Source organism: Equus asinus, chromosome 3 (assembly GCF_041296235.1).
Source record: "Equus asinus isolate D_3611 breed Donkey chromosome 3, EquAss-T2T_v2, whole genome shotgun sequence".
Lineage (NCBI taxonomy): Eukaryota > Metazoa > Chordata > Mammalia > Perissodactyla > Equidae > Equus > Equus asinus.
In genome coordinates, this window is record NC_091792.1 from 63,557,858 (window position 1) to 63,585,349 (window position 27,492).

Consider the following 27,492-nt stretch of genomic DNA (forward strand, 5'->3'; position numbering starts at 1 on the left):
TCCTAAATAGTATATAACAATAAACCTATACAGACAACACTGAGTTGTAAGCCCAGAGGTGGACATATACAAATTTCTAATTCTACAAACGTATAAGCACATGCTTACCCACTTATGTGTGTACACACTGAAATATAAAAACAGAGCTTCTCCTTCATAAATTTCACAAGTTCTCATACTATTGATATTGAAATATGTGGGGAGAAGATCTCCATTTTCCTGGTTTTACTTTGTCATTTTTTTAATCTCCTTTCAAATACTAAAATTGATTTCACTTTTCAGTTCCATTCTTTTCTTATTTTATTGCCTTAAAAAAATTTGCTTCTTTAAGATGAACTCTTGGAGAAGCTGAGAAAAAAGATACCTTGCCCAAGTTAAAAATAAGTAGAGTGCCTTCTCAGGAATGAAATCTCTCTTTTTATACTCACTGGACACAATGAAAAGACTGTCAATATTTATTTATTGATACTTTATGTCTTTCTTGTAATGGGTATTTTGTACCATGAAATATGAAATCATTCTATTCTTTTTTAATTTATTGTAGGTATTTGAAGAAAGAAGAGCTCTGCTTGGAAAATGGGTAACCATTTAAAATATACTTACTTCTATATTATGTTATGTTATTATACAGCCCAAAGAGTTCAGTTTGGACATAAGGTAATGAGTGATTGGTCATTGCCTGAGGAATTTGACTGGTACTTTCTGTATACATCAGTTAGGGTTCAGTCAGGAAAACAGAAACCATACCAGTTATTTTTTCAGACATAATTAAATTGAATAAGTAGAGCTAGTTAAACAAATATTGGAAAATGGAAACAACAAAAAGGGAACACTAAGGTGCCGTGGAGACAGAACTGCAGGAAGAAGCTTTACCAGCTTTACTGATGCCTCAGGAGCTCAGAGAAAGGACCCTGTGGAGCTGGGACCCACCCCTCTAGGGGACCCGGACTTCTAGGGAATAAAGTAGATGACACCACAGCCAGCTGATTCTGGTATAACTGAGGAAGCGTGATGGTTCTGGGAGTATGGGAAAGATTGGACACTGGAATCAACAGCTACCACCAGGGCAAAGAGTTAGGGTGATACTGCCAGGAAAAGCAAGGAAACGGAAAGGAGTAGGGCTCTTCTCCCTCAGTTTCCCTCTAGTGCTGCCCTCCCCATTGGCAGCACTTAACAGGGAGCCCACTGTCAAAGGAGAAATATGGTTTATGGAGCCTTAGCCTTCTTTACTCACAAAGTAGTGTGTAGGTGAGTTGGGAGCTGAGAGAAAGGAGCTTGGTAACCAGCACAGTTCATCCATTTGGCTACTTAGCATCCATATACACCGTTGTACATATACTTAAACTTCCAAAGGAAAATTAACAACTTTATGCTTTTACCTAACAAGATACAACTATCCTTTATGCAAATGAAGACTTTCTCACCTTTTCCTCAAAGGAGACACGGAGTCCCAGTGGTCATTGTCCATCCCTGGGTCATGATCAAAGTGTCCATCTCTGGGCAGTGTTCATTAAATTGCTTTACCCTCTACTCTCTCTCTCTACCGCCCGAGAGAATTTAAAACATATGGTTATGCAAAAACTTGTGCATGAATTTTCATAGCAGCATTATTCATAATAGTCGAAAAGTGTAGAGACCCAAATATCCAGCAACTCATGAAAGGATAAACAAAATGTGATTTATCTATGAGAATGGGGATATTATTCAACTTTAAAAAGGAAGGAAATTCTGATATGTTTTACAACATGGATGAACTTTGAAGACATTACGCTAAGTGAAATAAGCCAGACAAAACAGGACAAATATTATATGTTTCCACTTATATGAGGTACCTAGAGTAGTCAGATTCATAGAGGTAGAAAGTAGAATAGAGGTTACCAAGGAATGGGGAGTTATTGTTTAAGGGGTGCAGAGTTTCAATTGGGGATGATGAGAAAGTTCTGGTGATGGTGGCACTACAATGTGAATGTACTTAATGCCACTGAACTGGACACTTAAAAATGGTTAACATAGTAAGTTTTCTGTTATGTATATTTTACCAAAACTTTTAAAAAGCAGGGGTAAGAAAAAGGAATAAAATACTGATACATGCTACAGCATGAATGAACCTTGAAAATAGTGTCCTAAGTGAAAGAAACCAGACATAGAGTCCACATGTTATATGATTCCATTTGTATGAAATGTCCAGAATAGGCAAATCCATAGAGACAGAAAATAAATTAGTGGTTTCCACGGCCTAGGGGACAGGAGGAAGAGGAATTGACTGCAATGGGTACAAAATTTGTTTCTGGAGTAATGAAAATGTTCTGGAATTAGTAGTGATGATTATAGAACCTTGTGAATATGCTAAAAACCACTGACTTGTACACTTAAAATGATTAATTTTATGGCCTGTGAGTTATATCTCAATTTAAAAAATAAATCGGGAATCCTTTTTAAAAACTATACTTGGATTTCTTTAACTCTTGATATATGTAACAAACTTGAAATATTCCATCTTTAAAGCTTACAGTCAAAGGCTTCTTTCTTAAGGGAGCATCTTTGACCTGGAATATAACAGTAGGCAGAATGCCCTTTCCTGTGAGTTACTGAAACTCATTTTCCTAAATGTCTTAGTCCATCAGGCTGCTATAACGAACAACCTAAAAAGACTAGGTGGCTTATAAACAACAGGAATTTATTTCTTATAATTCTAGAAGTCCAAGATCAGGGTGCTGGCAGACTCAGTGTCTGGTGAGATCTCGCCTTCTGGTTCATAGACTGCTGTCTGTTCGCTATAACCACATATGGCAGGAGGGTGAGGGATCTCTCTGGGGTCTCTTTTATATAGACGCTATACCATCACCTTGGGGATTAGGTTTCAACATATGAATTTGGGGGGACGCAAACATTCAGTCCATGCACTGAGACTAACACAAAGTACTATTTCTTACTGCTCTTGTTGGTCTCAGTTGGTCACCAGTTCTTTTCTGTGTGGTCTACAAGCTCCAGTCTGAGGCTATTTATTAACCTAAATTTTTGAAAAATCGTATATATGGTATCTCTGGAAGGATTCACAAGAAAGGGGGCAACATGGTTTCCTCTGGGGAGGAGAACCGTGATTCTGAGACGGTGCAAAAGAGTCTTTCAGCTGAATAGACTTTCGTATCTTTTGTTTTTTTTAATCATGTGAATGTATTACCTATTCAAAATAATAACAAAATTTTACAAAATAAGTTTACTAAAAATTAAGAAGTGAAAAATACCAAAAATTTTAAATCTAGCTGAGTTTTTCTCGTATTCTATTTATGCTTTTAAACTGACTTTGCATCTGTTACGAATAACTTAAAAAGAGACTTATTTAGAATGACTATTTTTCCACCATCACTTCACTTACTATTAGTGGAAATCCCTGAGTTAATGTAACCACGGCTAATGTTCACCCACTGTTTGGAGTGTCTGACCAGCTTCTGTCTATTTTGATTGCTTGGTGGCATTGCTAATTATTAAATATTTTTAATATGACCCTGGATAAAATTCAAGGTCTTCAAACTTTTTTAAAGATCTTGTTTATTCTTTTCTTTTACCATAACTAATAGAACCATGTATTTGCAAAGATGGCTGATTATCTTCTCCGAGAGACTAATTTATGGGGGCAGATATGGTTCTATTGTGCTCTTTGGTGTACCTTCCTTGATACTACCAGGCATGTAATAAATATTTTCTAAATGAATAAATGATACTCACTGGTTTTTCTCTTTTGCCCAACAAAAAACGTATTCGTTAAATTCACTAGACCATGTAGTAGTCTATATACCTCCATGAAAGCTCCATGAATTAAGTTTGAGGAGGATATTTCCAATTCACCCTTATTTAATTTTCTCTCTCCTTTTTGGTTTTTAGATTTTTTCATGTTTTGTGTTTCATGAGCACCATAAGAGATTGATAACATAAGAAATGCATTTTCATAAAAAGAAAAGAGAAATAAGGATACCAATTCTTTACTTAGCATTACTTGGGAGTTTCATTGTAGGGATCAAGTATTAGTTTTAAAGCTCAATCCAGTATTAGAAGTAACGTCATTGTTTAAAACAATCTGGACATTGTAAGGTAAGATGTAATATGAAACCTATTCTATGATAAACAATCTGAAAGTATTTTATATTTGGCCATAGAATGTCACTTTTCTTCATACATTTGCACATGTTCCTGTCTGATGTTCTGTACAGTAACAACAAAATAATTGAGAAACTGAAAAGCTCTTCTACTTTGCTGTTGCATACCACTTAAGCCTTTGTCTCTCAAATCTTCTCTGCCCTTCAGTTCCTGTTAGAAAAGGCAACTGCCTCCCATTAGACAGAAAACAACAGCAGAAGTATTTTAGTTGAAAATAAAGCATCTCAAACTTTTCTCAGCATCTTTGTTGTGAACAGAAACAATAGTAATGTTATAAAGAATTTGAAAAAGACTAGATGGCAGTACTTTTAACCTGCTGGAAACAACCATACTCAGAGTAAAAATTCAAAAGAGAAACGGGGGAAAATATTTTGTAAATTGCATGATAGATAAAGATTAATATCTGGGATATAGAAAGAGTTCCTACTAATCAACAAGATAAATACAAATACCTCTATAGAATAATGGGCTAATAGAAGAATGTGAAATATACAAAAATATATAAATGGCCAATAAACATGTAAAATATGCTTATTTTTACTAAAATTAGAGAAATGCAAATTAAAACAATGAGATTCCGGGGCCAGCCCCGTGGCTGAGTGGTTAAGTTTGCGCGCTCTACCGCGGCGGCCCAGGGTTCGGATCCTGGGCAGGGACATGGCACCGCTCATCAGGCCACATTGAGGCAGCGTCCCCTATGCCACAACCAGAAGGACCTGCAACTAAGATATACAACTATATACCGGGGGGATTGGGGGAGACAAAGCAGAAAAAAAAAAAAAAAAAGATTGGCCACAGTTGTTAGCTCAGGTGCCAATCTTTAAGGAAAAAAAAAAAAGATTGGCCACAGTTGTTAGCTCAGGTGCCAATCTTAAAAAAAAAAAAAAAAGATGAGATTCCTGCACGACCCCCCCTTGTCTCTGTGGCAAAAACTGAAATGATAGATAATATCTAATGTAAGTAAGGATTCACTGGGGAGTAGGAGAATATCATAAAACACAATTGGAGGGAATGTAAAATGGTACAGACTTTTAAAAGATGATTTGACAGTATCTATTAAATTTTTAAATGCAATATCCTTTATGCTTGTAATTCCACTTCTATTTATCTGTACTAGAGAAATATTCACTTGGGACATGAAAAGGCAGATACCAGGATATTGCAGGGTTTTGGGGGTATGTATTGGAAACAACCTAAATGGTATCAATAGTAAATTGAGTAGATAAATCATGGCATATCCATCCTACCGTGAATGAATGTGAAAACAATATGCTCTGGAGTTCACTACATATCAGGACATTTATGGCTATATTTTGTTTGTTTTTTAAACTGATGTGTAGTATTCCACAGGATGGGTAAACTCTAATTTGCTTAACTGCTTCTCTATTGATGGATATATGTGTAAGTAAATGCATACTTACACAAATCACAAACATCAAACTGCATACGAGCAGTCGTCATTTCCGGGGACTTCAGTAAGATTGATGGGGAGGAGTGGTTAGAGAGGATTTTCATGGTTAATTCTGTATGTACCTATTTGAAACTTTTAAAACAACAATGTATTCATACTTTAATTGTGAAGTTAACTTCTTGATAATAGGACTCAGAAACTCAATCAGATTAATGTAACCACTAAGCAAAAAGAACAAGCCTCCCCCTTCATCTTATCCACCACACCCTGAGAACTTTTCCTTGCCGTCCAGTATGAGATGAGTGGAACCCCGTGGCTCTAGCAACTGTCCTCACTTCCTCAAACTGCAGCAAGAATCCTTGCAACAACTACTCCAAACATAGGATTTTCACAATTCTGTTGAGTTAGGAAAGCCCTATAAAAAGGCATTAAAAATAATTATAAAATATAATTATAGTCTAATTATGACTATAATGTAATGTAATGTAATATAATGTAATGTAATGTGGAAAAGGAACTAACTGTGACATGAGATACCATACAAGATACCAGGATAGGAGAATGGTCCTAGCTGCTCCCCAATCTCACACATTGGATCCCTGGCTACTATGCTCTGGGTATTTTTACTTACGAGGTGATGCAAGAAATGTGGAAGATTATCGAATTCCTGTGGGGTTAACTCTTCCAGGGGTTATTTACTTTTTGAATTGTTCCTAGCACCTTTTAAATTCCAAAGGGATTTTCCCCAACATTAAGCATTCTTCTGAGTCAACCTGGCTGCCTTCAATGGCTAGGAGTTCAAGGAATGCAAATTCGTTTTCTATTAACCTAAACAAGCACAATTAGAAAGGAAAATCCCTACAGGCAAAGAATACCTATCAAAGCCAAATTTAAATTACCTTTGACCACTGTAATCAGGGAAATAAATGAGGAACCAATGTAATTATCTTTTTAATCTCTAGAGGAAAATGTTTTAATATTTCCTTTTATCGATTTCTTCAGCATTTTATGATACTAATTTTTTTTATATTCATCTTCAGTCGCTATTCTTCAATCTGAGCCCATTCTCTTCTTGTGAACATCAGTGAAGTGAGATGAGCTAACCTCAGTCATTCTAAATGTACTTCCCATCTTTGCCAATGTACAAACGTGGTAATTTTATGCTTTTTAATTTAGTTATTTGCATATATATTCTTTTTACATTGATTTAACCTCCATATTTATTTTTTTAACATAACTTTGATATTTTATAACAATAGCTGCCATATCTACAATGAGTCATGCACTCTAGTAGGAATTTCATACGTATATTATTTTATTTAATCCTCACAACAATCCTACAATTTAGATATAATTATACTTAGTGTATAAATGAGGAAATTGAGAGGTTGCTAGTGGTGGAGCTGGAATTAGTGACTTATTTCTAAAGAGTATTAGAAATAATAGAATATTGGAAGTGAGACTCCTGATGGCCTTATTCCCAAACCCACCATTAATCTGTAATGCCATATTTCCTCTTATCATGTTGATGTTTTACAGTTTGCTTAGCTGATCCCCTATTGTTAGGCATTTTGGATTTTCTCTGATTTCTTGCAGTGATAATAAGATTTCATGAAAATTTTTTTGTAACCATAATTGTCCTGGGTCCCTTCAAAGCTCAGTTTCTACAGAACTGTGTAGCACTGCCTAAAAGTAATTTAAAAAATTAATTCCCATTTTCATTTTGTCTCTCAAAGAAAAATCACAGGGGATTCAGTTTAAAACTCATAACAGGGGTAGGCTCAGAGGCAGTGGTTAAGTTTGCGCACTCTGCTTCTGCAGCCCGGGGTTTGCAGGTTTGGATCCCTGGCGCGGACCTACACACCCCGCATCAAGCCATGGTGTGGCAGCATCCACATGCAAAATAGAGGAAGATGGGCACAGATGTTAGCTCAGGGCCAATCTTCCTCACCAAAAACAACAAAAAACCTCCTAACAATACTTCGCAGATCTCCTTCCTTCACTCCTCAGTTCTCTCACATGCTGTAACTGCTGTTGAGGCGATTACAGTCTGAACCCACAAGCTCCCAATAAGTCAAAGCACCACAGCTCTTGTGTCACCTCATACCTCCTCCTTAGCTCCTTATTTTACAGATCAATGCAGCTTCTTGGGCCTGGTCCTTCCCGTGGCCCCAGCCATTCCAGTTTGTCTTCTCTCTATTCATTCTCATAATCCATCCCCAAAGGAAAGAAGTCTGTTTTTGTGGGAGTTGGAGATGTGGATTGTATAGAGAAAAAGGAGAAATCAGAGAACACTTACACATGAATAAATTTTAGTCATTTATTTGAAAGGTAAGGTTTAGGATTTGTTTTTTTTTTTCTCATTTTGGGTTTTTTTCCCGCCTTTGAATTATGGTCTCCAAAGTGAGATTCGTGGGTCATTGAATAATATAATATAATATATAATAGTGAATAATTTTTTGTTGTTTTTGAGTTCAGAATACTCATTATCTTTTTAAAAAATATCTTATTGAGGTCATGTTGGTTTATAACATTGTGTAATTTCAGGTGTACATGTTATATATCAGTTTCTGTATAGACTGCATCATGCTCACCACCAATAGTCTGGTGTTTATCCATCACCATACACATGTGCCCCTTTACCCATTTCCCCTCCCCCACCATCTTCCCCTCTGGTACCCACTGATCTGTTCTCCATATCCCTGTGTCTGTTTATCTTCCACGTATGAGTGAGATCACACGGTGTTCATCTTTCTCTTTGATTAACACGATACCCTCAAGGTCCATCCCTATTGTTACAAATGGGTCGATTTTGTCTTTTGTATGGCTGAGTAGTATTCCACTGTGTATGTATACCACTTCTTCTTTATCCATTCATTAACTGATGGGCACTTGGGTTGCTTGCACATCTTGGCTCTTGTGAATAATGCTGCAGTGAACACAGGGGTGCATAAATCTCTTTGTATTGTTGATTTCATGTTCTCTGGATAAACACCCAGTAGTGGGATAGCTGGATCATGTGGTATTTCTATTTTTAATTTTTTTGAGAAATCTCCATACTGTTTACCATAGTGGCTGCTGCCCCAGTTTGCATTTCTATCAGCAGTGTATGAGGGTTCCCTTTTCTCCGCATCCTCTCTAACATGTTATTTTTTGTCTTCTTACATATAGCCATTCTGATGAGTGTAAAGTGATGTCTCTTTGTAGTTTTGATTTGTATTTCCCTAATAATTAGTGACATTGAACATCTTTTTCATGTGCCTGTTGGCCATCTATCTATTTTCTTTGGAAAAATATCTGTCATATCTTCTGCCCATTTTTTGATCAGGTTGTTTGCTTTTTTGTTGTTGAGTTGTGTAAGTTCTTTATATATTTTGGAAATTAACCTCTTATTGGATATATGATTTGCAAATATTTTCTCCCAGTTGGTGGGCTGTCTTTTCATTTTGTCCATGGTTTTCTTTGCCTTGCAGAAGCTTTTTCATCTGATGTAGTCCCATTTGTTTGTTTTTTCTTTTGTTTCTCTTGCCTGAGTAGACATGGTATTTGAAAAGATGCTATTAAGACTGATGTGGTAGAGTGTACTGCCTATATTTTCTTCTAGAAGTTTTATGGTTTCAGGTCTTATTCAAGTCTTTTATATATTTTGAGTTAATTTTTGTATATCGTGTAAGATAATGGTCTACTTTCATTCCTTTGCATGTGGCTGTCCAGTTTTCACAACACCATTTATTGAAGAGACTTTCCTTTCTCCATTGTATGTTCTTGGCTCCTTTGTCAAAGATTAGCTGTCCATAGATGTGTGATTTTATTTCTGGGCTTTCAGTTCTATTCCATTGATATGTGGGTCTGATTTTCTGCCAGTACCATGTTGTTTTGATTACTGTAGCTTTGTAGCATATTTTGAAGTCAGGGATTCTGGTGCCTCTAGCTTTGTCCTTTTTTCTCAGGATTGCTTTGGCTATTCAGGGTCTTTTGTTGTTACATATACATTTTAGGATTCTTTGTTCTATCTCCATGAAGAATGTCATTGGAATTCTGATTGGGATTGCGTTGAATCTGTAGATTGCTTTAGGTAGTATGGCCATTTTAACTATGTTTATTCTTCCAATCCATGGGCATGGAATATCTTTCCGTTTCTTTATGTCTTCTTCATTTGCTTTCAATGATATCTTCTAGTTTTCAGCATATAGGCCTTTTACCTCCTTGCTTAAATTTATTCCTAGACATTTTATTCTTTTCCTTGTGATTGTAAATGGGATTCTATTCTTGAGTAATCTTTCCATTAGTTTGTTATTAGAGTACAGAAATGCAACTTATTTTTGTAAGTTGATTTTGTACCCTGCAATTTTGCTGTAGTTGTTGCTTATTTCTAATAGTTTTCTGGTGGATTATTTAGGGTTTCCTATATATAGAATCATGTCATCTGCAAACAAGGAGAAGTTTACTTCTTCCTTTCCAATTTGGATCCCTTTTATTTCTTTTTTTTGCCTAATTGCTCTGGCCAAAACCTTCAGTACTATATTAAATAAGAGTGGTGAGAGTTGGCACCCTTGTATTATTCCTATTCTCAGAGAGATGACTTTCAGATTTTCACCATTAAGTATGATGTTAGCTGTGGGTATGTTATATATGGCCTTTACAATGTTGAGGTACTTTCCTTATATACCCCTTTTATTGAGAGTTTTTATCGTAAATGGATGTTGGAACTTGTCAAATGCTTTCTCTGCATCTATTGAAACAATCGTGATTTTTTCTTTCATTCTTTCTTTTTTTTTTTTGTTAGGAAAATTGACTCTGAGATAGCATCTGTTGCCAATTTTCCTCTTTTTGCTTGAGGAAGATTGTCCCTGAGCTAACATCTGTGCCAGTATTCCTCAGTTTTGTATGTGGGACGCCACCACAGTATGGCTTGATGAGTGGTATGTAGGTCCATACCCATGATCTGAACCTGCAAACCTCAGGCTGCCAAAGTGGAGTACACGAACTTAACGACCATGCCACTGGGCCAGCCCAAATCATGTGATTTTTATTCCTCATTTTGTTAATGTGGTGTATCACATTGATTGATTTGCAGATGTTGAAAAATCCCTGCATCCCTGATATAAATCCTACTTGATCATGGTGTATAATCTTTTTAATATATTACTGTATTCAATTTTCTAATATTTTGTTGAGGATTTTTGCATCTATGTTCATCAGCTATATTGGCCTGTAATTTTCTTTGTTTGTCTTGTCCTTGTCTGGTTTTGTTATCAGGGTGATGTTGGCCTCATAGAATGAATTGGGAAGTGTCCCAACTTCTTCAATTTTTTGGAATAGGTTGAGAAGGGTAAGTATTAAATATTCTTGGTATTTTTGATAGACTTCTCCAGAGAAGCCATCTGGTCCTGGACTTTTGTTTTGGGGGGAAGTTTTTGATTACTATTTCAATCTCTTTACTTGTGATTGGTCTATTCAGATTCTCTATTTCTTCTTGATTCAGTTTTGGGAGGTTATAGGAGTCTAAGAATTTATCCATTTCTTCTAGGTTATCCAATTTGTTAGCATATAGTTTTTCATAGTATTCTCTTATAATCCTTTATATTTCTGCAGTATCTGTTGTAATTTCTCCTCTTTCATTTCTAATTTTATTTGAGCTGTCTCTCTTTTATTCTTAGTGAGTCAAGCTAAGTGTTTGTCAGTTTTGTTTATCTTCTCAAAGAACCAGCTCTTAGTTTCATTGATCCTTTCTGTTGTTTTTTTATTCTCTATTTCATTTATTTCTGATCTAATTTTTATTATTTCCCTCCTGCTGACTTTGGGCTTAGTTTGTTCTTCTTTTTATAGTTCTGATAGGTCTAGTTTAAGATTACTTGTTTGAGATTATCTTGTTTGTTGATGTGGGCCTGTATTGCTATAAATTTCCCTCTTAGAACTGCTTTTGCTGCATCCCAGAAGAGTTGGTATGTTGTGTGTTCATTTTCATTTGTCCCTAGGTATTTTTTAATTTCTCCTTTGATTTCTTCATTGATCCAATGCTTGTTCAGTAGCATGTTGCTCAGTCTTCATGTATTTGTGACTTTCCCAGCTTTTTTCTTGTAGTTGATTTCTAGTTTCATAGCATTGTGGTTGGAAAAGATGCTTGATATGATTTCAGTCTTCTTAAATGTATTGAGGCTTGCCTTGTTTGCCAACATATGGTCTATCTTTAAGAATGTTTAATGTGCACTTGAAAAGGATGTGTAATTCTGCTATTTGGGGATAGAATGTTCTATATATATATCTATTAAGTCCATCTGGCCTATTGTTTCATTTAAGGCCACTCTTTCCTTGTTGACTTTGTGTCTGGATGATCTATCCATTGATGTAAGCGGAGTGTTGAGGTCCCCGGCTATTATTGTGTTGCTGTCAATTTCTCCTTTTAGTTCTGTTAATAGTTGCTTTCTATACTTTGGTGCTTCTGTATTAGGTGCATATATATTCATAAGTGTTATGTGCTCTTTGTAAAATGTCCCTTTTATCATTATATACTGCCCTTCTTTGTCTTTCATTATCTTTTTTTATCTTGAAGCCTGCTTTGTCTGATATAAGTATGGTAACACCTGCTTTCTTTTGCTTTCCATTTGCTTGGAGTATCATCTTCCATCCCTTCAGTCTGAGCCTATTTGTCCTTAGAGCTGAGATGTGTTTCCTGGAGATAGCATATTGTTGGGTCTTGTTTTTTAATCCATCCAGTCACTCTCTGTCTTTTAATTGTAGAATTCAGTCCATTTATGTTTAGAGTGATTATTGATACATGAGGGCCTAATATTACCATTTTATCTCTTCTTTTCCAATTGATCTATATTTATATTGTTTTGTTTCCCTTGTCTTTCTGGCTGCCATTTCAGTTTGGTGGTTTTCTGTGATGGTTTTCTCTTTATTTATGATTCGTGGCTCTGCTCTTATTTTTTGTTTAGTGGTTACCATGAGGTTTGTATAAAAAGATCTTGTAGATGAGATAGTCCATTTTCTGTAGCCTCTTATATTCATGGGCCTAAGCAGGTTCCATCCCTTTCTTTTTCCCATTCTGAGTTTTTTTGGTCACAAATTATTTTTTTTGTGTGTTGTGAGTATGTGACTAAATTGAAGTGTTTATAGTTATTTTTGATGCTTTCCTGCCCTTTATCTTTTATGTTATAATTAAGTATTTGTTAACCTATTCTTATAGAGAGCTGCAGTTTTCTCATTTTGTCTGTCTATTTATCACCTTGCTCAAAGGTTTGTGGACCTTTGCCTTTTTGTTTCAGGTAGGAGGGCTCCTTTCGTCATTTCTTGTAAGGTAGGTCTTGTGGTGATGAACTCCCTCAGTTTTTGTTTATCTGGGAAAGCTTTTATTTCTCTGTCAAATATGAAGGATAGTTTCACTGGATAGGATATTCTTGACTGAAAGTTTTTGTCTTTCAGTATTTTGAATATATCATTCCACCCTCTCCTAGGCTGTAAAGTTTCTGCTGAGAGATCTGCTGAAAGCCTGATAGGGGTTCCTTTGTAGGTTATTTTCTTCTGCCTTGCTGCCCTTAATATTTTTTCTTTGTCATTGACTTTTGTCAGTTTTAATATTATTTGCTTTGTAGAAGGTCTTTTTGCATTGATGTAATTAGGAGTTCTATTGGCTTCCTGTGCTTATAAGTCCAGTTCTTTCCCCAAGTTTGGGAAGTTCTCAGCTATTATTTCTTTGGACAAGCTCTGTGTTCTTTTCTCCCTAACTTCACCCTCTGGAATACCAATAATCCTTATGTTACTTTTCCTAATTGAGTCAGATATTTCTCAAAGAATTTCTTCATTTTTAAAAAGTCTTAGTTCTCTCTCTTCCTCCACCTGAAGCATTTCCATATTTCTGTCTTCTAATTCCCTAATTCTGTCCTCCATGAGATCTGCTCTATTTTTATGCTTTATACATTATTTTTTATCTTCATATCCAGAATTTCTGTATAGGTTTTTTTTTTTTTAGGAAGATTAGCCCTGAGCTAACATCTGTTGCCAATATTCCTCTTTTTTTGCTTGGGGAAGATTTGCCCTGAGCTAACGTCTGTTCCAGTCTACTCTACTTTATATGTGGGATGCTGCACAGCATGGCTGACAAGTGGTGTACGTCCACACCCGGGATCTGAATCCATGAACCCAGGCCACTGAATGGAATGTGCTGAACTTAACCACTAGGCCATGAAGCTGACCCCTTTACAGTTTTTCTTTAAGGGCTTCCATCTCTTTGGTGAAGTATTCCTTCTGTTCATTAATTTTATTCCTGAGCTCATTGAACTGTCTTTCTGTGTTTTCTTGCAACTTGTTGAGTTTCTTTATGGCAGCTATTTTGAATTCTCTGTCATTTAAATTGTAATCTTCTGTGACTTCAAGTTTGTTTTCTGGAGACTCATCATTTTTCATTCTGCTCTGCAGTATTACTGTAGTTCTTCCTGGTGTTTGATGAATTGATCCTCTGCCAGTGGACTTGTGGTAGTATCAGGTTTCAGATTCTACCTGCCACCACTGGGGGCAAGCAGGAGCTGTGTTTTCTGACCTGCCCCATCTGCTGGTGGTTGTACCTGTCAAGCTGCTCTGTGTTTGCCGAGGCCTGGTCACAGCCATGCAGCAGGTCTTGCTTGTGCAGGTGGAGCCACTGCACTTGGCATGCATGTCAGGCTAAGCTGCTGCACTTGGCAAGAGGGGTGCTTTCATGGGGGCTGGTGCTGTACCCACAGACTGGTCCTGTAGGCTACTGCACTTAGCAGGCAGGGCACTTTCACATGGGCTCAACCACTGCCACTCAGCAGGTCACACTTGTGCAGGCAGGGTGTCTTACTGCAGGCTGGGTCATGTGCTCACTATGAGGGTCCTGTGGGCTTCTGCGCTTGGTTGGCAGGCTGCCACCAGGGAGGGGGAGGGGGACTGCTTCCCTAGTTCCACCGCTTCCTGGCGATCCAGTCCACCCACCTTCAGATGTATAGCTGCATGGGGCTCTCAGGCGTCCTCTTGTATTGTATAGGGAGTCTTCTGCTGGTTAATGAATGTCCATTTAGTTGTAATTTAGAGGGGAGAGACAAAGGGAATAACTCACTCCACCATGATGCTGACGTCACCTCCCAATAATGAACAGTTTTAATCAAGAAGTATTCCTACTGTTAAAAAGGGGACAACAGCCCCAAAATGGAGTCGGTTTGCTGAGGTCCACCAAAACTTAATACCTAAAGTCATTGCAGTTTCAACCTTCCCAGGAATGTGATCTTTAAGAAGCCAACCTAGAATTTCCTGGATAGCACTAGGAGGTGATCCACTGATAGACCCCTCTGTTCCCCTTAGGAGGGCAAACTTGCCTAGAACAATGCATTCTTTGCAAATAATTTCCTTTCTTCCACACTCTCTCTACCTTTAAAAACCTTTCCTAATTACCTCAATGCAAAAACCTTTCCTTTCTGCAGCTCAATGGAGCTCCTTTCTATTTGCTAGATAGGATGCTGCCCAATTCATGAATGGTTCAATAAAGCCAATTTTATCTTTTAAATTTACTCAGTTGAATTTTTTGTTGTTTAACACTACTAATTAAAAAAATCCATCATATGACTATAATAAAGTTGACTTGTCACAATGCTTGTAAAAAATACATTTTTGCTTTATATGCCTTTTTAGATAGTCAGTGTGTTTTATGAGTACAACTAAAGTTCATTATAAAATTCTGATTACTTTATAATAACTGTAATAAATATCTATATGTGAAATGCAACAGTATACAAAATACAAGTAGCCCAAGACTTCCCTATTTTCTCTTCTCTAATGGGCTAAGGAAGAAAAGAGAGATTTAGCTTCTGGAAGAGTGGCTTATTCAGCTGGTAGGTGTTCCCATAAGAGCCTTTCTTTTGGTTTTGGCCAGTCCTGAAATTCTTATCTTTGATCAGTCACTTGGTCAGTCTCCAACCAGTTATTGGGACTGGTTTGGGGTTATCTCTTGGGAAAATTGTGAAGTAACCAAAGCTTTTGTTTGGCCCACCTCAGATTACTCTGGCATCTATTTCCTGTCTCTGGCACTCTTTTTTTCCAGGTCCACCTGTTGACATTTCCTCTCCAATCATATCAATCATTTACACATTAGTGGGACTTTAACCCATAGATTCCCCTTCTCAGGGGTATTTGGATGTTATACCTTATCTCCTGCAAGGGTTTGTTTCTGGTCTTCAAGCTTTAAGCACTGATAAGCTAATATAGAAACTCTTTGGAAGGATGGGGCCCCAAATGCCTTCTCTTGAAATTGTATTTTGTAAGTATATATTTTCTTAGTTTATGAATATGGTCAGCTCCCAACTTATTATTCTTATATAACTGCAAATTCTGAGGCCAATTGCACTTCTGTATACACATTCAGGCCTTGCGCATGCTCACACATAAATGTCAGAAAGGACATAGGTGGCAAAACATGGAATTTACTAATTAGGGAAAGAAATACATGCTATTCATTAGGAATAAATTACTAAACTCACTTTCTATGCCATTCTTATCTCTTCCTTATAATAAACCTCTAATATTAGACTGAACCTGGAGTTTTTTTTTTTTTTCTTTTTCTTTTTTTTTCCAGTTTGACAAATGGACAGACTCTCAAAGGAGAAAAATCCTGACAGGCCTATTAGAACGCTGCTCTCTGTCACAGCAGAAGTTCTGCTGTCGAAAGCTTCAGGAAAAAATTCCAGCAGAAGCTCTGGATTTTACTACCAAGCTTCCAAGGGTGTTATCTTTATATATCTTTTCTTTCCTGGACCCCCGAAGCCTTTGTCGTTGTGCACAGGTAAAGCCAAAGAAGGGGTGTACAGCATTTTGAAAGGAAGGCCTGGAAAACTCTGGAACTTGGATAACTTAAGGGGGAAAGAGCACATACACAAAACCAAGAAATAGATGAGATGGTCAGTGTGTTTAATCTCTATAGTTTCGATGAACATCCATCTCCTTTGTGTCTAACTCTGTATTTAGTGCTAACAAGGGCGGGGGGAGTATAAGTCACCATTAATGTCCACAAAAAAGTGTTACCTTGTTGGGGAGGCAAATACTCATAGAAGAAATGGTTCGTCAGCAGGATAGTCTTATAGTGCATAGCATACAAATACAATAAAATGCTAAATTGTATAGTGCAGGCCATTCATAAATAGAAAACCTCAGAGTAAGGTGCTAATGGGATATGTGCAAAAGAGTGTGAGTCTAAAAGAGTTTTGAGTGGGCAGGTATGCTCACAGAGGCCTTGGAAAAGGAGCTGATGATTATTTTTTAAGAAGTAATTCCATTGTATGTTAAAGTGTAGTTAACTTATTTAAGGTATAAAACTGGTAGTCGTTTTGTTGAATTTTTTCATAGAGTCCAGTAAGTAGTAAGAAAGATGAATTATTCAGTAATTATGTTGGGACAATTGGGCAGCTATCCGAAAAAAATTCTAGTTAAATAAAAGATTGATATGAAACCAAAGGAAACCATGAAAATATTCAAAGAAAACATAGGGAAGGAGGATTTTGTGAGTATTCTATAATACCCAGAAGCCTTAAGAGAAAATACACAATTTAAAATTTTGCTTTATTCATTGTATATATATTTTATATTTATGACATATATATTTTATAAGCAAGAATGAAGAAAGCAAGATTTTAAGTTGTGACTGTAAAAATTAAAATTTTCTCCATGGAAAAGAATGCCATAAATAAATCCAAACAGCAAACAAGGAAAAAAATTGCCAATGAAGGGCTTATTTCCTTATTTTTCAAAGAACATCCATAAACTTATATTTTAAAAAAAAACAACCAACAACTCAGCAGAAAAATGAGCAAAGAAAATGAACGAGTTGTTCACAGAAAGAAATGCAGATGTTTCTAAAATATATAAGATGCTTAGCCTCGTTATGCTGACCATCTTTCATGACTCAGAATGACAGAGGTGTTTTTTTAATCTAATATTCTATTCTGGTAAGGATGTGGAGAAACAGGAACTTGCACATATTGATGGTAGATACATTGGTGCCACTGCCGTGGAGAACAGTTTGGTAATATTAAATTTTTAAATAAAGATTGCCTTTGACCCAGCAGTTCTACTTCTTGGAATTTGTCTGATGGGTATACTCAACATGTGCAAAAATTATGTCTGGGTAAGAATATTGCAGCATTATTTGTAATAGAAAAATTTGGAAACAATGGAAGCATCCGCCATTAGGAGACTGTTTAAATCAACTGCAACAATCCCCAAGATATATCATGAGTAAAAAAACGCAGAAGTGCAGAACTGTCCTACCATTTTGGAAAGAAAAAAGAATATGGACGTATTTGTTAAAACAGGCCTAGAATATTTCTGGATATACCCCAGAAGCTGGGAACGGTGGTTATGTCCAGGGTAGGAGATGAGTGACTAGAGGACAGGGAGAGACTTCCCTTTTACTGTCTCCCTTTGTGTCTTTGAATTTAGTGTTAATGTCCACATATTACCTGTTCCAAAATTGAAATAATTTTTTAAAAGAGCATAGTATTCTAAAAGTCCAACAACAGGAGAGTATCATACAGCCATACCATGAATTATTATGCAGCCGTTCGAAAACTTTAAAACTTTCTTCAAAATGTTTTTGAAGAACAGAGATGCTTATGATATGTAAAAGGAAGAAAGAATGATTTTAAATTGTATATATAGAGTTTCCAATTTTGTTTCGTACATGCCTAGAAAAAAGATGGAAAGGAAGAGAACTCTATCAGGTTGTTAACACTCATCTCTGATTGATGAGATTATGGGCATTGTTTTTCTTTAAACTTCTCAGAATTTTCCAAGTTTTCCACAATGGGAATTTATCATTCAAGGGAAATGTTATTTGAAATTGCTAATCCTGTCATCTGTGTGCACCATATGTCAATCCCGCAAGATTTGAGCATTGTATTTTATTCCCAGGACTGACTGTGAGTAGGATGCAGGCAGTTGTTCTTCAGCTAGATTTAAAGTAAACAATAAAGTCATTACACTAAAGTGAGCGTTGAGCTGTTTAGAAAGATGGGGGGTGGGAATCTTATAGTTTTGAAAGCTCCTACCTGCCCCTCAATTCTCCTCATCCCTGTCTACCTTAAAAAAACAAACAAAAAACACCAAAAAGCAAAACAAACAAAAACTTTATCTACCCTGGGGGAAAAAAACCCAAGGTCTGAACAAGATCTATGGAAAAGGGGGAAAGAAGTGAGAATTGAGTAACTTTTCTTCCCATCCCCTCCCTCCGAAACCTCACCTTTCCATTGAATTCTGAGCTAATTAACCATATGGGGATCAAGGGTGTTGTTTCATTTCTGGGTTGAGCAAAGTAGATGTAATTTCTGTTCCTGCGGGGCTCTATCAGATCCTCTAATCTTTTTCCTCCTTGCAGCTCCCAAACCTGCTTTTTCTTCTAATTGTCTCCTCTTCTCTCCTGCATGTCTCTTCCTCAGCACATAAAACCCTGCTAAACCTAGTAGGAACTCAATACATGGTGGTGGAAGGAGGGAGAAAAGAGGGATAGAAAAATGGATGTGTGAATAACAAGGCCCATTATAGAGCATTGTACTTATTTTTTGGAACTCAAAAAATTACTAGTTATTTTTTTAACTTGTTAGTTATAGTTAGTTTAACTTAGTTACTAGTTATTACTTATAACTATAAGTTATTAGTTACTTATAGTTACTTATTAGTAACTTATTAATTATAGTTATTAATTAATCTTGAAAAAGATGCCAGTTTTTCAAGGATGAAATTTGAGTTTGAAAGTTACATGTCACCTTTGCAACTCTTATGGATAACAGACAAAATGACAAGTCTCAACTTTATTTATGAACATGATCCTAGTTTCCATCAAGTCTTATTCAAAACCTGGAGTAAATTATTGTAAATACTGCTACACGTAGTAGGGTAACCTCCACCGTTTGCTAGATGTGTGGCACCGACCATAATTTTGTGGAAATGGAATGTATATAAAAAATACTTTGTGCTCTATGGAATCTTAAAGGATATATAGGACACACCATATAGTATCAGTAATTGTGTTCCCTTTATAAAATATATTTAGTTAAATCATAAGAATGCAGGGAAAATGGAAGCATACTAATGAAAAGAATAAACAACATACAGACCTGATTTTCTATAATCTTCATATAACTCTCATATGACCTTCAGGAACCTTTAGAAAGTTCCAAACCTATCTGAGCCTCAGTTTCCTTATTTGCAACATGAGACTAATAATTATACTTACCTCCTTAGGTTGCTATGAGGATGGTTAGTGGGTGCTCAATAAATATTAGTCGGCTCTGATTCTAAGTTTGAATTAACACTTAGAGAAAATCCTTCTGCCTGGATAGGAAGCACTTCAGGTAAAAGGTAACTGTTTAAGCTGTGATTTGGAAGAAAAGGACAAAAAAGTTATCTCAGGTGCAGGGTGACAGCTCAAAACCTAGAGAAAGTGGGCATGTAAACTGAGCAGGTGTTTTTCAGCTGTCCTTGTTTTCCCAGGTGAGCTGGCATTGGAAGAACTTAACTGAGCTGGATCAGCTCTGGATGCTCAAATGTTTGCGGTTTAACTGGTACATCAATTTCTCTCCAACTCCCTTTGAGCAGGGTGTATGGAAGAAGCACTATATTCAAATGGTGAAAGAACTTCATGTTACCAAGCCTAAGGTAAATTGGGGGCAAAAACAACAAACTTACAAACATCAGCTATTTAGGAATTCTAGAGCTAAGACTGAATGATCAAAGTTGGGGAAGGGAGGTCATTCAAATGAAATATACCATGACTTCAAAATTCTCCTTTTTGGGGCTGCCTGGTGGCTCAGCGATTAAGTGCGCACGTTCGCTTCGGTGGCCCCAGGTTCGCTGGTTTGGATCCCGGGTGCAGACATGGCACCGCTTGTCAAGCCATGCTGTGGTAGGCGTCCCACATATAAAGTAGAGGAAGATGGGCACGGATGTTAGCTCAGGGCCAGTCTTCCTCAGCAAAAAGAGGAGGATTGGAGGCAGATGTTAGCTCAGAGCTAATCTTCTTCTTCAAAAAAAATTCTCCTTTTTGGAGAATTTGACAGTCCTTTTCGAGATGTGCATGTTAGTTGAGAGCCCTCATCTGACACTCCCAAACCACAGTTCCACCCAGAAGGTTGGGGCTCTGGAGCTCCTCACTGTGTCCAGGGCCAGGATTTCTGTATCTCTGACTCAGAGCCCAGACAGTTCTGACACTGGGACTCTGTGGGTAACATACAGCGTTTGTTATCTACGGCTCATCAAATTTTGCTTACTAATTCAAATTTGCTACGATTCCACCAGGTGAGCTGAAGTTTATTTTTGTTTCATTAATTAAGGAAAGTTTTCCAATAAATCAGTAATTAGACAGAGGCATAATGGGCATATTAAAGTTCTTTTTAAGCTAGAAACCAGTAATGTAAAGCATTTACATATAATCATAAAAAATAAATATGCAAGAATAGTTTTTTTCTGGTGGTTTTCTATGCATTATAACCAATGTTTATGTTCATTCTTGTAGTCACAGTTAATTAGATAACTTGTGGGAGATTTTTATGAGCCTTTTCTTCATGGCGTGATCTATACACACGCAGAGTTGTACATCATTTCATACAATAGATGAGTCCCTGAAAATTACATGTAAATTAAATTTTTTAACGATTTTTAAAACCACGGGAGTATCATATTCCATGAAAAAGCTGCAGTGAATCCTTTTAAAATTGAAGAACCCTTTTGAAATATGAATACTCAACTCCTAACTTGCTCGTTTAGGTTTAGTTTTATTGTGTTTTCTCAAAGTAGAATCCATCTATATTTAATATAATAATAAACTATGCATAATTAATATTGTTACAATTGCAGTGATAAAACTAGTTTTCCTCATTTCAGTAATTGGTGTGCTACATAAGGATTTCTTTAAAAAAGAAAAATTTAAACTGCAGTGATGGAAAAAGTTATTTTAAAAATTACAATAGCTGTGACTCCTTTTCACACAAGGGTTCTCGTCTCTCTCATTGGCAGTTGGGGGCATAGAATGGCATTTAATAACTAAAGCTTGGGCCTTTCTGGGGCAGAGGAGAGAAAAGTGATGAGCCAACTTGTAGAATGAAAAGAGGTTTTGAGTATTGTATAGAAAACTGACTTTAGCACAACCAGAAGGACCTACAACTAGAATATACAACTACATACTTGAGGGGCCTTGGGGAGAAGAAGAAGAAGGAAAAAAAAGAAGAACAAGAAGGAGATTAGCAACAGATGTTAGCTCAGGTGTCAATCTTTAAAAAAAAAACCTGACTTTAATGCTGTGTCTTCAGCAATATCTCTTTTCCACACAGTATTTATGCATAACTATATTTAAAAATAATGAGTAGTTCTGATGCAAGAAAATTGCCACCTCTTTGCTCAGCATTAAATTTCTGGAGTACTTTGTTATATTAAACTTTAGTTTTTCTGTTAAACGAATAGACCTAAATCAGAAAGACAAAGGTTAATAAAATCAACTAATAAATTTATTGGTTAAAGAAACAGATCTAAGTCAGAAAGACTAAGGTTAATAAAGCCTGTTGACTAAGGTTAATAAAGTCATCTACTAAGGTTAATAAAGTCAACTGTCAGCACTATACATACTAGAATAATTTGTATAATTCCCTGTGTGGTGGCTCCAACGATGGTGAACACAGACAGCCACTAGAGTAGAGCATAATTTAGCTCTCCTCAAGCAACCACACCATCTCCCTTCCCCTCAATACCTTGTACGTGGCATGTGCTCCAGCAGAGCTTTAGAAATCATTTTATGAGCAGATGGTAGTGGTTAATACTAGTTTCCTCAACCTTAAAATGAGAGGACTGGACTAGAATGAGCTTTATAACTGTCTGTAAGGCTAAATTATCTACTCCAAAAAACGTAATTTCAAAAAGACTTCATCTAGTAAAAGAAGAGTAAGTTAAACCCAAAATAGATAGTAGGGAGAAATAACGAAGAGCTGAAATCAATGAAATTGAAAACAGAGAAAACCCATAAAACCAAAACTGCTGCTTTGAAAACATAAATAAAATTGATAAGTTTCTAGCTAGACTGATCAAGGAAATGAAAGAGAGAAAACATAAATTGCTAGTAACAGGAATGAAGGAGGGGGCATCGCTACAGATCCTGTAGACATTAGAAGGATAATGAGAGAATATTAGGATAATGAGGGAATTAGAGAACACCCCATGTCGCTAAGTTCGACAGCCTAGATGAAATGCACAATCCTTGAAAAACACAAGTTACCAAAACAGTCTCAATAAGGAATAGAAAATATGAATAATTCTTTATCAATTTAAAAATTGAATTTATAATTTTAAAACTTTCCACGAAACTCCAGACCCAGATAGCTTTACTGGTGAATTCTGTTGCACATTTAAGGAAGAAATACCAATTCTACATAAATTCTTTCAGAAAATAGAGGAAAAGGGAACACTTCCCAACTCATTACCTTTATACCAAAACCAGATAAAGAATTTATAAGAAAAAACAAAACCACAGACCAATATCTCTCATGAACACAGACATAAAAATCCTTTAAAAATATTAGCAAATTAAATCTAGTAATATGTAAAAAAAGGAGACTACCTGATGACCACGTAGGATGTATCCAAGGACAGTAAGGTTGACATAACATTCAAAAATCAACTGATGTAATTTACAGAATAAAAAAGAGAAGATGTGTGGTCATTTTGGTATATGCAAACAAAAGCATTTAACAAAAAATTCAACATCCCTTCCTGATTTTAAAAATTCTCTAAAAAGACTTTAGGTGAAATGAAGAAAAATTTTGTTTTCTTAATACAGACAGGTCATCACAGTTTTCGTTATTATCTATTTTGTTAAAGTATCAAGCATTTTGTACTTTTCAGAATTAATGATGTTTATTTACATATAATTGCAAGCATTTATGCCTGAATTTTTCCCCCTGAAATTGTTTCTATCATGTATTATTTATTCCCAGTAGTTTTCAACTAAACCTGTTCCAGAAAAACAGATTTCATTCAATATAAGCTCAGAGAAATGAAGTGAATGTCCATTCTAAATGAGACCTGCACAAAGTATTAAACACGAAACCAATCATGCACTATTGATTATATAAGTATAAAATGTCTTCTTAATCTACTAGACTACAGTCATTCATTAAATGAGTAAATATTTATTAAATACTGTGGTTTGCTACATGCTAAGAGTACGATGATCCTATCCCTGCTCTCCAGGAGGCTGGTCTAGCAGCCCAGGACGTAGACAAGTAAATAATACAACACTGAGTACCGAGTGCCAGCCTATAGTGGAAATATATATAACGAGCAGTTGGAGCAAGGATAAGAAACTAACTGATTCTGCTTGGAGGGACTGGGGAATTTCTTAATTTTCACAAGCAATTCAAGCAAACCCATTTACCAAGCAAAGCTTCCCTAATCTCTTAAAGAACAAAAATTAAGCCTTTAATGGCTTCTCAACATACCAATACCACTTCCCTGAGGCTACAACCGCATAAAAACCTTATGAATTTCACGCACAAAAAATAGACTTTCAGTTTGGGAAATTAAAGCGAGAGTATTCTTTGGAAACGGCTGAGGTTTAGATAATTGATGAAATCTATAGTCTACCCTTACATAACTGGAAATTGTCTCTTTGTGTTATAGGTAATGAGGGCTGGAGTACTGTTTTGGGGAGGAATGTGTACATTTTTATGAACAAATTAACTGCACTTGTGGGAAAACTACACAATGATGAGGTAGAAGGCGTGGCCCAACAGGACAGAGAGGTTCAGTGTGTGGACTGGAAGCAGAACAGTCCTGGATTCAAATTCCGACTCTGTGTCTCAACTACGCATGCGAATTAATTGGTTTATCCTAGCTTCAGTTTCTCTTTCTGTAAAATGGGAGTAGTAACAATTACCTTTTAGAGTTATTGCGAAGGTTGAATAAAATAATGCACGAAAACTTCCTGAGACAGTGCCTGGCACATAGCAAGTACTCCTGGGTTGGTGGCTGCTGTAATCCTTGTCACCATTATCACTGCCATCATGATGATAATGGTAATGATGACGATATTCTTTATTTTATTGTCATTATTGTTACAGTGTTTTAAGAACAGAAATAATTAATTTTCTTCTCCTAGACACCTCCAAAAGACGGATTTGTGATTGCTGATGTTCAACCAATTACAAGCAGCTCTCCAGAGGAAAAGCCGTCTCCTTCATCAGCTTTCCGGTCGTCTTCCTCTTTAAGAAAAAAGCATCACCTGGGGGAGAAAGAACTCCCACCCTGGCGATCCTCCGACAAGCATCCGACTGACATCATTCGCTTCAATTACCTGGACAACTGTGGTCCCATGGAGCAGCTCTGGCAGGGGTGAGAGGCTCTCTGCCCTTCTCCATTTCTTTGCTTTTAGAAACAACTTACTGGCGCTTCAATATATGAAAAGATGAAAATAGAACTTACTGTGAAATACAAATGTTCTTCCATACATAGAAGCAAAAAGTAATTGAGAAATTACAAGAACCGTTATTGGGAAATGTTCGTTAGGGTTTGTTTGCATTTTGTAGCTGTAATGATTTAACATTACAGCTTCTTTTAGTATTTTAGTACCTCAAATTCCAGTCGAGCACCATAGGGTTCATTCTAGTCTTTTCCTTTTCCATATTTGCACCTCCATTCTCTGACAGAGAGAAACCTGACTCTCATATTTATTTACTGTATAACGTATGTAGAGTATATATCATATATATGATATATACATATATATGCGTATTTTGATTATATACTATATGTGCATGTAATGTTTTGTACAAAAATTGTATTATAGGGCCAGCCCCAGTGGCCTAGTGATTAAGTTCAGCGTGCTCTGCTTCAGTGACTTGGGTTCAGTTCCCCAGCCCAAATCAACACCACTTGTCTGTCAATGGCCATGCTGTGGCAGAGGTGCACGTACAAAAAGAGGAAGATTGACAACAAATGTTACCTCAGGGCAAATCTTCCTGAGGGGAAAAAAGTTATATTATATATTATATATGTATATATATTATATATGGTATGTGTATACACACACACACAGAGTACGTACGTACTTACAGATTCTGAAAGATTCTGTCATCTTTTCTACCCCATTCCCCATAACAAATCTAATTAGTTTCTGGTTTATCCTTCCAGGGTTGCTTTTTGCACAGAGTTACAAGAGATACCATTTTTTCAACTATATGATTGGCAAAAACTTTAAAGTTTGATAACATATTCTGTTGGTGAGGCTGTGGGCAAACAGGCATCCTCATACATTGCTGGTGGGCGTATAAATTGGCACAAACCTTATGGAGGGACATTTGATGATGCCTAGCAAAAATATATATGAATTTATATTTTTCTTCTCATAATTCTATTTTTTTATTAAGATTATGGTAGTTTACAACCTTGTGAAATTTCAGTTGTTCATTATTGTTAGTCATGTTGTGGGTACACCACTTCACCCTTAGTGCCCTCCCCCCACGCCCCCCTTTCCCCTGGTAACTACCGATCAGTTCTCCTTGTCTATATGTTAACTTCCACTTACGAGTGGAGTCATACAGAGTTCGTCTTTCTCTGTCTGGCTTATTTCTCTTAACATAATACCCTCAAGGTCCACCCATGTTGTTGTGAATGGGACAATTTTGTCCTTTTTTATGGCTGAGTAGTATTCCATTGTGTATATATACCATATCTTCTTTATCCAATCATCAGTTGCTAGGCACTTAGGTTGGTTCCACGTCTTGGCTATTGTAAATAATGCTGCGATGAACATAGGGGTGCATGGGACTCTTGGAATTGCTGATTTCAGGTTCTTAGGATAGATGCCCAGTAGTGGGATGGCTGGGTCATAAGGTATTTCTATTTTTAACTTTTTGAGAAATCTCCATACTGTTTTCCATAGTGGCTGTACCAGTTTGCATTCCCACCAACAGTGTATGAGGGTTCCTTTTTCTCCACAACCTCTCCAACATTTGTCACTCTTGGTTTTGGATATTTTTGCCAATCTAACGGGTGTAAGGTGATATCTTAGTGTAGTTTTGATTTGCATTTCCCTGATGATTAGTGATGATGAGCATCTTTTCATGTGTCTATTGGCCATCCTTATATCTTCTTTGGAGAAATGTCTGTTCATGTCCCCTGCCCATTTTTTGATCGGGTTGTTTGATTTTTTGTTGTTGAGCTGTGTGAGTTCTTTATATATTATGGAGGTTAACCCTTTGTCGGATAAGTAACTTGCAAATATTTTTTCCCAATTAGTGGGCTGTTTTTTTGTTTCAATCCTGTTTTCCCTTGCCTTGAAGAAGCTCTTTAGTCTGATGAAGTCCCATTTGTTTATTCTTTCTATTGTTTCCCTCATCTGAGAAGTTATGGTGTCCGAAAAGATTCTTTTGAAACTGATGTCAAAGAGTGTACTGCCCATATTCTCTTCTAGAAGACTTATTGTTTCAGGCCTAATCTTTAGGTCTTTGATCCATTTTGAGTTTATTTTTGTGAATGGTGAAAAAGAATGGTCAATTTTCATTCTTTTACATGTGGCTGTTCAGTTTTCCCAGCACCATTTGTTAAAGAGACTTTCTTTTCTCCATTGTAGGCCCTCAGCTCCTTTGTCATGTATTTATATTTTGACCCAGCAATTCCACTTCTAGGAATCAACCTTGAAAATATCACAATTACATCTGCACAGGGATATTTATTGCAGCATTGTTTATGATTTTAAAATATTGGAAATAAATTCTCGTACATAGGAGAATGTCTGTTGAATGAACTAGGTATGGTCCATTCACACAATGGAGTACTAGGCAACTGTAAAAATGAATGAGGAAGATCTCTATGAACTGATAAGGAGTGATTTCCAGGGTACATTGTTAAGTGAGAAAAGCAAATTGCAAAAGAGTATC

The 27,492-nt window shown here is 36.5% G+C and overlaps 1 protein-coding gene across 7 annotated transcripts in view; it reads left to right on the forward strand.

Moving 5' to 3' along the window:
* The window catches only part of FBXO16 (F-box protein 16), a 56,694-nt gene that overhangs the window by 11,396 nt on the left and 17,806 nt on the right, over window positions 1–27,492 (forward strand). For 4 of the 7 annotated variants that reach the window (XR_011502040.1, XM_070505138.1, XM_070505135.1 and 1 more), the window contains exons 3-6: window positions 545–580; window positions 16,155–16,361; window positions 20,063–20,227; window positions 24,714–24,946. Coding sequence is in view for 6 of the 7 variants with exons in the window: in XM_070505138.1 (XP_070361239.1) it covers window positions 545–580; window positions 16,155–16,361; window positions 20,063–20,227; window positions 24,714–24,946 (641 nt within the window). In the remaining variant the exon portion in view is untranslated. The remainder of the gene's footprint in view (window positions 1–544; window positions 581–16,154; window positions 16,362–20,062; window positions 20,228–24,713; window positions 24,947–27,492) is intronic. The other 3 variants (XM_070505136.1, XM_070505140.1, XM_070505139.1) reach the window with 3 other exon arrangements.